Raw genomic sequence first — 13469 nt, 5'->3', positions numbered from 1 at the left:
GGGAGGGAAGGAGGGAGGGAAGGAGGGACGGAGAGAAGGAGGGAGGGAGGGTGGGCAGGCAAGCGTCGAATAAAACACAGAAAGGGGATTTAAAAGGGTCCTCTAGTGGTTTATAGTAGAAGTACAGATTTATTTATTTTATTTGCAGTAGTGTAGGGATGAAGGATGGGGTACAACGTCATCGTGACGTGTCATCTCAACCCAATGACCTTGAACAATAAATAGAAAGAAAAAAAAAAATATGCTCCATTAGAAAACATCTGGGGTGAGTCACTACCTACACGACTCTCAGCAGAAGGCTATGAAAACAGCTGACACGTTTCTTCACATCACAGTTATACTAGAGATATAAAATTCATAAAATGTCCCTGATGTCACTGAGAATTTGCTGCAGGTATATAAGCAAGTTTGTAGGTGACCAAAGGCACACGAGGAGCACATGAAACGAACAGTGAAAAAAAGACAGTCTCTTGCACATTTAGTGATCCAGGTCCTAACAGCACATCAGATCCCTGCGTTTGCTCCTCTTGCACTCGGCAGCTGAAAGAGTGGCATCTCATTGGAAGTATCATAACAACAAAAATTTAGAACAGGTTCAAACTGGACTTACTGAGACAAAATCTTGAGATAATAATTTAAAAGTGTAGTTGCATCCAATTTTTTTCCCCCCATTATTGGTTACTTTGTTATTTATTTACATGATTATTCAGTTAATGTATCAAAGACTTTGGAAAATTCTTATTTAAACCAACAGCTGTAATCCTTTTAGCGTCTTCATTTACTGTGATAAAAGAAAGAAAAGCAGAGAATCCTTTGATAACGGAACTGGAAGACACAAATGTTTGACGTCTTTGCTGGAAAGCAACCGAAACGATCATTGAGTTATCAAAACATATTGTTAAAAATGGCTTCCAGTAACAGTTCTGCTCAACATTACAACAGACATTTTGAAAAAATATAAAATCCACATTTATGTCAAAATTTGTCTTTGTATTCAAATTGTTTTACATAAAATGTTTTCATGTTAAATACAACTTTTCATCAATTCATCTTCCTCTAGCAGAAACAAACTTCCAACATGTATTCCTGCATACTATGAGATTTTTAAATAGTTGGGGGAGGGGGGGGGGGGATCCACAGGCCCTCTTCTTCATGCAGATCATTTTATATCCACTCTCTTCTGTAGGACAAAGATGCTCCTGTTCCTGCAGTAATGATTTAGAAAAGGTGCGATTGTTTGTGTCTAAGGACAGTTGTTCAGACGGCAGAGATAACCGTGATGGGGCCACGTTGTAAAACAAACAGGTTACCCAACTGTAAGTCAGCCATCTGCGCCCAGCGTGAGTCCATCTACTGCTGCGTTTCACCGAGCGAGAAGTCCTCTGCTTCCAGCCCCACTCTCCTCAATGACTCAGAGTACTTTCTCTTTCCTATACTGACAATGTCCTCAATCTCCTCCGCCAGGTCCCTCCTGCCGCTCTCTATCATCGCCTCCACCAGCCTCGACACGGCCCCTGGTCCTGCAGTCCGCTGACCCCGGGCCCAGAGGAACAGCATGTCCAGCACCAAGGCTCCCAGGTTGTCCCTGTGAGGAGAGCAGAACATACACCAGAAAACTTACATCTGTGACAGTGAAGAAGTAAATGATTCTTAAGATAGTAGGGTTGAGGAAGCACCAGAGGTCAGACTTTATGATGTTTATGACAAAAGTTTAGTCATAGAGTAAATCATATTTACATTTTACTGTGTGTTGAGCATTGCAATAGCAAATACTTTCTTTCTTTTTCTATGTAGGCTGGCCAAAACTGTCAGAAAAAACGAGTCTCTTAATGGTGACAAACTGAACTTGCAATACAGTCCACATTGCTTAGTTCAACTTTTAATAAGCATGATTTGTATTTGCAATATTACCTCAATAATTTATATAGTCAAAGATCAATACTTAGTCCCCACACCCTAAAAAGAGCTGGTGTAAAAATGTAATTTGAGCTAAACATAAGTGGATATCACATCACAGAAAGCTTACTCTCTCATAAAATTATTTCCTACAATAAGAAATGTACCAACACAGCCTATTCAGGTGCGGTACTAAATTTATGTGACACAAAGGAAAACAATCATCATGGAGACTCCCATCAAACTACATTCACTCCTATAAAAAAAAAACTCACACATACAATCTTCTACTCAGGATGCATGTTTGATTTTATATAATGCATTTCTCCTCCACCTCCAGGAAGCGTCATGGGAGGTTTTTTTCTTTTTTGAGCGTGAGAAGGAGGGGGAGGGACAGATGAGCATCAGTCTGTATGTAATCTCCTGCAGTGTCCCAGATGGCTTAGTGAAGGCTGACGGTGCAGATTAAAACAATCAAATTCTCGACTATTTCCCTCCTTCAGTCACGTTACGACTCACTCCATCTCGTTCCCTCAGGGGTTTTGGTCGTGCTAAAACACAGTATTTGCTCCCCTCTGAGATGCTTATACTGATAATGGACATTTATATGTAAATCTATCTCACATGTTTACACATTATAGTCTCAGCCTAGTCAGCCTATTCATTCAAACTCTGTAAACATTAAAAACAGACAGTAGTCCTTTTGAAAAGTCCCTTTAATTTCTCACGAAGACATCACAGTTTCCAATGAAACCAGATGTGTTCGGCTAAACCTGTCTTGTAGCATCACATTCTGGCAGTGAATTAAAAAAAAAAGAAAATCATACAACTGCACGCACACAACCGCACTTTGTCATCCCCACCTGAACTTGTACTGGATGCGGTCTAGCTCCTGGTAGCTTAGGCCAAGATTGATGCCAATAACACGCCAGTCCTGTCCTATCTGAAGAGAGATGGACAGCAGGTTGGCTTCTGTCAGGTATCCGCTCTCTGGGTCACCCAGGTTCAGAGGAGGATACTGGAGCTCTTCCATGATGAAATGATTTTCTGAGTTCAGAGCCTGTGGAAAAAAAAAACAAGAAAACAACAAGAGATACTGCAGTATGAGCAGGTTAAATGTTCTCTTTGGTTACAGCTTAAAAACAGAATTCAGAAAAAACAGCAACTAATTTAAGGGCTAAATTATCATTTGGATTTACTGATATATATTTCAAGCAAATTTTATTGAGAGAAAAGCCTTCATTAATTTTGTCAGGCTCATATCAATCACTCCTACTTCTACAATTACCTTTACAAACATTAAAACCTTTATGTTCTTTTACAACCGTACCTCCTTAAGAGTTGGTTTGAGTAAAATTTGAATACAAATAGAATATGATTGGCAAAACATTGAAACCCCATATTTAATTGAAAATACTAGAGCCCGACCGATTAATCAGCCAGGTGATAATAATCAGGATTTGAGCATATCCAGTGACTATCAGTATAGTCTAATTCTATCAGGGACATACACCGATATCATGAGAATTTTTCACCGGTCAAATAACATTTCATTTGAGTTTCATTTGATTAAACTAGCAGTTTCTCTTCCTTGCTGTCACCAGCAGAGGGCGCTTTATGGATTACAACGAGCAACATCATGCTGAGTGTCCAGCAGTGATGCACATAAGTGTGCAGTTATTTTCCAGTTGAGTGTCCATCTTTTCTCCAACACAATAAATGTGTATATCTATCTCGATAGATCGAAATAGATCTAAGAAAGATATCGGATGATATATCGCTATGGGACACTTTTCAAATGTTGAAACTAACGTATTGAAAGAATATCAGGACAGCACACCAAAATCATAAACTTTTTTGAATAAATGTTGAATCTGAGAAATGTTATTATTTTTGGAAAATGATATGCCTATATTGAATTAGATGCCAGCAACACGTTTCAAAAAAAAGGTGGGACAGGGTCATGTTTACCACTCTGTTGAATCACTGTTCAAACACTTCACACACTCTGAAAGTATTTTGGGAACTGAGGAGACACAGGTTTCTGATATTTAGAAGAGTGAACGCTGTCCCATTCTTTCTTTTTGAGGGATTTCAGCTGTTCAACAGTTTTGAGTATTTTTTTTTTTACTTGAAAAAGAAGTTGCAAATCCATGTACTGATAACAAACCGGATGGTCCCTCTCCTCCTTCGCCCGGAGGATAGAGCGGCCTTCATTTCAAAATAATAATTTCAAATCTTGACTTGTCATACCACGGGACAGTTTTCAACTTTGCCTCGGCCCATCTTAAATGACCTCAGTCAGCAACGTTTCTGGATCTGGTGTATGGTTTCCTCTTTGCATGGTAGAGTTTTAACCTGATTTGTGGAAGTAGTGACAAATCGTGCTCATAGTCACAGGTTTTGTTTAAGTGATCCTGAGCCCATGCAGTGATGTCCACAACAGAAACGTGTCTGTTTTAATGCAGGGCCGTCTGAGGGCCAGAAGATAATGGCCATCCAATATTGGTTTTCTGCCTTGTCCCTTGTGTATAGAGATTTCTTCATATTCTCTGAAGAACTTAGTTATAATATGTACTGTAGATGATGCAATCCTCCACATCCTTGACAATTTTCCAATGATAACATTTCTCTTTAACTGTTGCACTATTTCCCAGTACAGTCTTTCTCAGAGAGGGGAACGCCTGTCCATTCTTAATTCAGTTAGACTCCGACTCTTTGAGAGATTCTGTTTAGATCACGCCATGTTACTAACCTGCTGCCTGACGCTGTAAACCTTATTATTGTAAGATTTTCTACAAGGTGTTTTCTTGTCGGTGGTCTTCTGTGGCCACCGCCCGGCTTCTTGAAAGGTGTTGCTGATATAGAATTCAAAATGGGCATATTCTTTTTTCAAAAGCATGGCATTTCTCAGTTTCATGTATGGATGTATGATTTGTTATCTTTGTGCACTTTTCAATCAAACATGGGGTCTCAATGTTTTGCAGAAGTTCTTACATTCTGTTCCACATTTTTAAAAAGTCCCTGCTTTTTAGGAAATGGGGTTGTATGAAAGTGCTACTGAAACCAGAACACTCACAGGAAGTCTTAGTGGTAAAGTTGTGAGCCACTGGCTGTCTTGTCCTTTCCTTTTCCTCGCCACCTCCTCTGGTAGATTGTCGGGAACCTCTCCTCTGTAAAAAGACACCTGTAACAGAAGTAAACACATATGTCTAACTAGTGTGTCCTTAAGAGACTGATTCAGGGGCAGAAAGAACAGCTTTTGTTACTGGCAGAAAGCTGGGCAGTCATAGTGAACTGTTACACTTGACACCTTGAAGATATGTAAAATTCATATACATGCATTACAATGCATATTACTAAATCATCTTCCCAATAGAGTATTAAGGGCTAAATGTATGTGTATGTATGACAGTAAAAATCTTATAAAACACATTAATTTGCACTGATAATCAATACTAATAAACCAAAAGTGACCTCAAGATGACATGGAGTTGTATCAACACATCTCAGACTGTGTCACCAGAGAGAGTGTAAGTTACAGGGTTTGTTAGAATTCTCTTCCAAGTGACAATTTGGACTTGATCTAGATAAGCTGCTCAGGTCAGTGATTTTAATTTCCCCAAGAACACATTAGTTGATGACGATCCCCCCTCCCCAATAATTACACCCTAAATGACCTTCTGTTTTCTCACAGGTCCTGCTGTAGATCCAATCATTTACAAAGCACTATCCTTTACTTTTTAAATCATTTTTTCATTGAAAGAGCTGTGTGGTCTATGTCTCGATTTATTTTTGGGCTTTTTGCCTTTATTTAATAGGGCCATGGATAAAGTCCAAAGAGGGAGTGAGGAATGAGTGGCGGGTACGGGTCGGGTTGAACCCGGGCCGTACCCTTGGAGGACTGTAGCCTCTGTACATGAGGTTCAACCTAACCGCTAGGCCATCTGCAGCCCTTTTCTCTTCTTTTTAAATGCTGACTGACTTTACTTTAGTGTGAAAATGGATAAAGTAAAAAAAAAACATACAGTCAACATATTTGCCTATAAGGCATCTATTTTCCATTAGGAGAACAAGACCTCGTAAAGGTTCAGGAAAGCCCTGGTATTCTTTTCTGAACCCTGTGCTTGTTAACAATAAGGAAATAGGCATCTTTTAAAAATATTTAGAGTTAATGGTTGGCTGTTCCTGTTTTCAATAGAGCCATGGTTGTATTGAAGACTTTACTTGCACATAGCTCTGTATATATATATTTATTTCTCGTTTACTGCATATAGTTCTGTTTACATCTGGTCACTACTGCACATAGTTATGGTTACATCTGTTTACATTTGTTAGTCCGATCACTGTCCGCTTATATCTACTCTTTTATATTTTGTATTTTTCAGTTAAGTTTAAGCTTTAAGTTGTATTTAAATTGACACTTTATATTTAGGTTAAAATGTTTTGTTTACTTGCACTGTTGTTAATTTACTGCTCTGTGTGCCTTTGAATTGCCCCCCGGGGACAAATAAAGTTTTTTGAATTGAATTAAATTGAAAGACTATCTTTGGATAACATCCCCCGGTAGCTTTTCTGGTAGAGCTACTACTAATTAGACGGAGCTCTTTCTGAAATGTTGAATGTGATATTAATATGTCTTACCTGTCCCCTCACTGGCCCCTTCTGACCCTGAGCAGGACAAATGTAAACTTCCTTTAGATTCTTCAGGCTGGAGTAAAACACGAAACAAAGCCGTCCTTCCAAACAGTCAGGCCGCTCTGAAGAAAAAAAACACAAACAGGAAAGGACAATTACCCAGCGCATCATTAGTTCTTAAACAGGAAAGGGAGCAGCAGAAGTCTTTATGTAAGATAGAGCCTTGAAGAGGAATTCACACCTGTGCTGATGTCTAGGCCCTTCTCAAAGCCAGCAAAGAACTGCTCTCCTTCCAGCAGGTCACACAGGTCTGAAGGCTGAGGTCCATCATACTGCTCAGATAAAGACTGCACTCTGCTGTCCACCTGGGCAGAAGGCGTCACACTTTCACTGTTTCACTGTAAAGCATTGATACGAAACACTACAATGACACTAGCAGTTCTACTAAACTGCATAGCTATAGTGCAGAGAAGAATTAAAAACCTTGTTAGAAGGTAAACACTGTAGCATAACTTGTGAAGGATCAGTCTTCCTCTGGAGGACCAGGAACTGGACCTTAAACTGCTTTAGCCTCTGATAGACCTTCCTGACCACCCCGCTAACACAGCGCTGAGTGGTATACCACAGCCAGTACCTATGAAGGTACACACACACACACACACACACACACAACTATCAGTAGAGTGTAAGTGCAGTTAACATATAAACATATAAAGGAGAAGCAACTATAAGAACTTACCAAGAGAAATGTGTGATGTAGAAAATGGCATAAACATGGGTGACATAGAGAGACACCTGAGATGTGATGTCAGTCCAGGTTTGTGCTGCGGGGTCTCCGTGTAGCAGATACAAACAGGATGTATCGACTGTATGGCCTGCAAAAGAACCAGAGAAAGCTGACCACTTCTGTAATACACATGTATTAAGCCCGGCGTACACTGTACGATTGTAGAGAAGCTGTGGTGAAATGTTTGCTCACGCAGCACGACTGAATCGCTTACGACCTAAAGACAACAGCGGCACAACCTTAGAGCTGGCACTGTACAAGTAACAACGGGATGGAGAATTCACAACTGTCAATAGAGAACTCCTGCAGATGGAGGTTGAAGTCAGATCTTTTTGTCTTTCAGTTGTCTCATATGTACACGCTCTTCTTTGTGTATGCATAAAGTCTTGAAGTCAAGAATCGACTCATTGCTCTGTTATCACTGTACGAGTGTGAGCAGTTGAACAACCAAAGCATCAAACATGCCAGAAAATCATCTGACCGGTTAGGAGCAGCTGATCGGATGGTGAGTTATAGGACTCTAGTCTAGTCTGATCTAGATTAAATGGGCCTGAAATCGTAAAGTGCACGCCCGGCTTTAGGGTGAACGTACAGATATAGGGCTTACTGGACCTGTGACTCCTGATGGCAGAGGGATCTGGACTTTGACAGGCTGCAGGAACTGTATGCTGGGAGTCTGGGTGAGGCAGAGGAGAGGGCTTACGCTGGCCTGAGGATCACCACACAGCGCCTGCACCTCTGACACGGACACCTGCAGCACCTACATACACAAGAGGGACAACTAAAGCCTAACAAGCCTCAGAATCCATGAAGACAAGCTGTCATAAACGCCCATATACTCTTGTGCTACCTGTAAAGTGATAGTGCGGGTCTGCACGGTGGAGTCTGGAGGGAATTGGAGCTTAATTCCAGGATCAGCGCTGCTCACCAGCAGAGCTCCAGCTTGCGTAAGAGAGCAACTGTCCTTCACTGGACGGGACACGACCATAAACCAGGAGAACTGGCTCACTGTGCAGCAGGCAAGCTAAACAGAGACAGAGAGGTCATTTTTGTTTTACTTTCACGAAAGCAAAATGACAACTGTTCCGCAGTGTGGGAGGTATCGTGCTTTACCCTGGCTGGACGTCCACCAGGATGACTGCTATGGCTCTCGCTCCCCCTCCGCAGGATAGTGGGCAGAATGCTCCATGACTGTCCGTCAAACCGCTGCACCGCCACTTCTCTTCTTTTTGTCCGATGATAAGGCAGACACACCTCCACAGGCTGCCAAGATTCAAAAGTTAATGTACATTCACAATTAAAGAACACATTCACAAGATGGCACAAGAGCAACCTGTGACAACCAACACACCATGTCCAAGTTTCTGTTTATTTTCACGATATTCTTCACAAAGATCATTTTTTCACAAAGTGTTAAAAATCCCTATTGGGTTAAGCCGAAAAAGATCCAACGTTTACCGTTTAGGGAAGGTAGGAAGAGCCAGGGACCATAATATATCAAACAGAGGATACAGAAAATAGTCGGGTAAAGATCAGTTGTTCAAATTACTGAGGTGACACCAAGCAGACAGCTTGCAGCACAGAACTATCATTCAGACCCTTCAGTATGCATATCTAAGCATCAAAATAACTTGGGCCCTGTGTCCACCTAGTGTTTGTTTTTGTCAGCGCTGGCGTCTTCTCTCAATGGGTAGAGAGCGTTCACAGCAGATTAAAAGCGCAGTGCCCAGCATATTTTTTTACAAGCGCTCTGCCGTTTCTGTGCAGCCGTTTCTCCGAGCGCTCAAGTTGAAAAATCTTTCAACTTTTCAGAAATGCACTGTTGACGTCACAGGTGCTCTTTTCAAAATGTACGATATTCCCCGTATTTTACCCTCCTACGGATCGTATCTTGTACTCACATCCTCTTTGCACCGTGTCTGCTGGGGTCAAAAAAAAAAGATCTCAAATATAAAACGTGCAGTAAAAAAGTAACGGAGCCGTGTCGGTCATACAGCGGCCGTTCTCAACAAACTGTTGTCATAGAGAACAGGACGGACTTGCATCGCTTTTTCTTCTCAGAGCACAAACGCTTCATGCAAACACTCCAGAGAGTACAGCCAGCGTTTTTCCGCCCGGAAAAAACACTAAGTGGACACAGGGCCTTAAACAGTTGAGCCTCTGTACAGCTTTATGAATGGGGAAATTATCTAATTTACTCAACTGTAAACAAGGCTGTAAATACATTTGTTCCTACTGTAAATCTGGGGAATTGAAAACCGGGACGAATGGAAATCGGCTTGAAGAGTGACGTCAAACACTTCGGTGCCGCCCCCAACGCAAAATGCATCAAATAAGGTTCCACAAACATTTGGTTCCATACCTTTAGAAAGGTAATTCCATGAGGACGGAGTTCCAGTGGACGACTCAGTAGGATGTCGTGCTCTTCCAGCTGCACCAACTTCTTTCCTGGACGTTTCTCGAGCCACTCCAGTCTTCTGGTCGTCATCAGGCAACCCGGGGGGAACAGCAGCTCGGCCCCCCCCGGGAGAAACACATGACCCCCAGCAGACGAAACACAGAAACTAAGGAGCAAAAGGAGCATGACGTGTTTAGTTTCTACCCCGTCTGAGCAATTTGATTCACCACATTTCTGCAGCGATTGAGACGATGTGTCGTAGCTGACAGTGACACTGTACCTGTGCTGATTAAATCCAAGGTGCAACTCTGGAATTTCTGCTTTATCTAGCAAAAAAAAAAAACAGGGATGCAACAGAAAGAAAAGAGTGAATGTGCTGACAGCAAATTTAAACACTGGCAAAACAGTCCTTTGATTTAGCCCGTATTAATTAGAAACCCTTTTTCTCTTTGCTCACCAGGAGCAGGAGGGAGAGGAGGAGGTGTTGGGGGTCGTCCCAAGGGATTGTCACGCACATCTATTTTCAGCAGAGGCAGTTTGTTCACACAGTGTGGGATCAGTCGCAGGTCATTGCTGTAGATGACAAGCTCCCTGAGGGAGAGGAGGGCACCTGGGCAACAAAAGAGAAACGGTTTACTGCAGCATTTGTGAATTTAACACACACACACAATCCCAGGTTGTTATTATTACTACTACAGCCTTGCACTGGTGCATCCGCTCTCTTTCGCCTCCTTACCCATGCTCTCTGGAAGCTGCTTCAGCTTGTTGTGTGACAATTCCAGCTTAACAAGCTCCTCCAGAGATCCAATTTCATCAGGTAGATGCTGAAGGAGGTTATGCGAAATATCAAGGGTCTGGAGTGCCTTCAGTTTACCAACGCTCGGAGGAAGAGAGACCAGCTCGTTTCCAAAGAGCGAGAGGTAGGTGAGGGAGGACAGCTGGCCTGCATCAGGAGGCAAAGCTGTGAGGTGGTTGTGACAGAGGAGCAAAGAGGACAGCGCAGGCAAGCTGAGAAGGCAGGAGGGCAACGAGGAGAGCTGGTTAAAGGAGAGATCCAGGTGCACCAGATGACAAAGGGAGGAGAATGATGAAGGCAGAGTGGTGAGGAGGCCAGGCAGCGGGTCCCCTTGGGAGTCATAAAAACAATGTCCTAGAAAAAAAGGGAGAAAAAGAGAGAATCTCACCTAAGTTCTAGTGTTTTCAAAATGTGTTTTTACACTTGTCACAATGTCAACAGAGATATTAAACCATCCATGCCTAACAAGCAATTTATAATGCATGAAGAAGATTACCCCGAATGGCCAGAGATCGCAGCTCTGTCAGATGAGATACGACATCCAGTGCGCCGTCGAGCCCTGTTTTTTCCTCAGAGCCCAGTCTCAGGTACTGGACTCCTCTCACCTTCCCCGGTATGGACCCCCAAATCAGGGGCAGTGCCGCCGCTCCTCCCCGGTACACATCCAGGGTCAGTCTAGTCTCAGTCAACACAGCTGGGAGCTCCACAGCAGGAGGCAACGGTGGAGTCAGACACAAGGCAGACGAAGAGGAAGATGAGGATGAGGAGAGATTGGCACCATGGTTACGATGGGTGGACAAGTAAGAGGAGGAGGAGGAAGAGAGGCTTGACATTGAGGGACCATAGGTGTCCATGAGGCTGGAGGGAGACTCAGAGGGGGCATCCCTTTCTGGTTTCACCTGATCCTGGTGGAAAAGTCCCCTCCAGAGCTCTGGGGACAACAGGTCCAGAACAGGGTCCGTTTCTCCACCTTTTGATGTCGTTCTTGATGGGAAACATGCAGGAGTCACTGCCACTTCTGCAGCCTCCGACCTGTCTGTCTCCTTAATCCGACAGGCTGCCTGCTCTCCATCTTCTTCTGCATCAGGAGCTCCACCGTCCATTGCACCCCTAGTGTTTATAACACCAGACAGCTAACTACGAGTTCCCTGAGTATCCAGCACTGGTCCTGGGGTTTTCTTCCGACATTATGAGTCTGTAACGCACCTCATGACGTGATTGCATACAGTCAGTTAAAAAGTCAAACAGAGTTGAAGGACTGCCATGAAAGGCGAAGCAAAGTTATGTTTCACCCTCTTCATATTTGCGTTGTTTGCAAACAATGAATATCTAATGGTCCCTTTACGGTTCACAATAATAGTTAATACACGAATGCATGTTACTTCTGCTAAACAATGTTTAAAATGAGTCCTTTCTTCATTCCCCTCACTTACTTCCTTGTGTTTTATCAGAAGGGTTTTGCATCAAGAGTTGCTCGTTCGTTTTCCTTCACTTCCTACACCGCCGGCGGACTGGGCGGGAATTTAATTCTGTTTTAAAGTCTGGAAGCGAGCAGCGCCCCGCCTTTCCGGTTGCTGCTGTGAGTGACAACAAGCGCACTGAAGCAAGCAGCGCCAAAGTTTCAACTGAGGGCGGGACAGATGTGTCAACGTGTTTGTCTCGCTGCCGGAACCTCCGCCGTCCACCAGGGGGCGCTGTTTAGTCCACTTTAAATCCAAAGTGTTTGTTTTGTGGACTGATTCACTTTCTTATCACAAAACAACAGCCTACATCTTACTGACCCATACTTTAAAGACATATTAGAAAATGTAGGCTAATTCATTTTTTTAATCTCTATTTCAAAAGATTATTTCGCCTACCTTAGTTGTCGTAAATTTACACTACGGTCCTCTTTTTGCAAACCAGAACCAGAAAGTCCCTTCTGTGCAAGTTTAATGCTGACTTTTTCAAAAGATTTTCTGTGTTCAGACGTGGGTTTTCAGGTTGTTGTAAACGTTCATGTGGAATACAAGATTAATCCAAACGCATTAATCCAGAGTGATTTAGGGTCCTTGACCAGAATACAGCACATCATTGACTGAGAGGATATATAGGTGAAAGTTCAAAGTGACTGTAAACTGCTGAATCACGAGTAAAGCCTCTGTCACATCCAAAGGAGGTGGTTCTGGATGTTTCTGTGGAAAATGTATACAAAGGCTGCTTCTGCAGTATGCCTTACTTCACTTTGACCCAGCTGCAATGTTTATGAGCATTCAGAATTACTATATCAAATGTGTCAATCTTGTTGTTGAATGTCTTCTGTAGGTCATAGAGAGGCATCAGTACTAATTTCAGCCTGTTTTATAAGCAGCTAAAAACTTCTCAAACAGTAACAGTTTTTACCTATACTTTATTTTAACGTATGTACTATACTTTGAATGCAGGGCTTTTTATAGAATATTTCTACCTTGTGGTACTATCTTTGCGTGACTAAAAGTTTGACTGACCCATACTTTAAAGAAATATTAGAAAATGTAGGCTAATTCATTTTTTTAATCTCTATTTCAAAAGATTATTTCGCCTACCTTAGTTGTCGTAAATTTACACTACAGTCCTCTTTTTGCAAACCAGAACCAGAAAGTCCCTTCTGTGCAAGTTTAATGCTGACTTTTTCAAAAGATTTTCTGTGTTCAGACGTGGGTTTTCAGGTTGTTGTAAACGTTCATGTGGAATACAAGATTAATCCAAACGCATTAATCCAGAGTGATTTAGGGTCCTTGACCAAAATACAGCACATCACTGACTGAGAGGATATATAGGTGAAAGTTCAAAGTGACTGTAAACTGCTGAATCACGAGTAAAGCCTTTGTCATCCAAAGGAGGTGGTTCTGGATGTTTCTGTGGAAAATGTATACAAAGGCTGCTTCTGCAGTATGCCTTACTTCACTTTGACCCGGCTGCAATGTTTATGAGCA

General features: G+C 42.4%; 1 protein-coding gene across 1 annotated transcript; it reads right to left on the bottom strand.

The window, feature by feature from the left end:
* Window positions 1-88: 88 nt before the first annotated feature.
* On the bottom strand, window positions 89-12091 carry pidd1 (p53-induced death domain protein 1). Its single transcript, XM_065957149.1, has 15 exons — window positions 11012-12091; window positions 10456-10869; window positions 10177-10329; window positions 10000-10045; window positions 9684-9885; window positions 8435-8584; window positions 8172-8345; window positions 7934-8081; window positions 7274-7409; window positions 7018-7168; window positions 6776-6899; window positions 6541-6656; window positions 4976-5083; window positions 2760-2956; window positions 89-1585 (listed from the first exon to the last, which is right to left on the bottom strand). Exons 1-15 carry the CDS (start codon window positions 11616-11618, stop codon window positions 1351-1353), a joined length of 2961 nt encoding a protein of 986 aa, XP_065813221.1. The 5' UTR covers window positions 11619-12091; the 3' UTR covers window positions 89-1350.
* Between the last annotated feature and the right edge of the window lie 1378 nt (window positions 12092-13469).

Source organism: Labrus bergylta, chromosome 7 (assembly GCF_963930695.1).
Source record: "Labrus bergylta chromosome 7, fLabBer1.1, whole genome shotgun sequence".
NCBI classification, from domain to species: domain Eukaryota; kingdom Metazoa; phylum Chordata; class Actinopteri; order Labriformes; family Labridae; genus Labrus; species Labrus bergylta.
The sequence above is the reverse complement of the archived record's forward strand: the minus strand, read 5'-3'. Positions and strand labels throughout refer to the sequence as shown.

What these genes read in the sequence shown, in the direction of transcription:
- pidd1 (XM_065957149.1), bottom strand. Translation starts at nt 11,618, where the DNA reads ATGGACGGTGGAGCTCCTGATGCAGAAGAAGATGGAGAGCAGGCAGCC. An exon ending in TCCTCTCCCTCCTGCTCCTG is followed by an intron (nt 10,046 to 10,176) that starts GTGAGCAAAGAG and finishes TTTTTTTGCTAG; the next exon opens with ATAAAGCAGAAATTCCAGAG. An exon ending in CGCATCCAGTACAAGTTCAG is followed by an intron (nt 1,586 to 2,759) that starts GTGGGGATGACA and finishes CTCTCCTCACAG; the next exon opens with GGACAACCTGGGAGCCTTGG.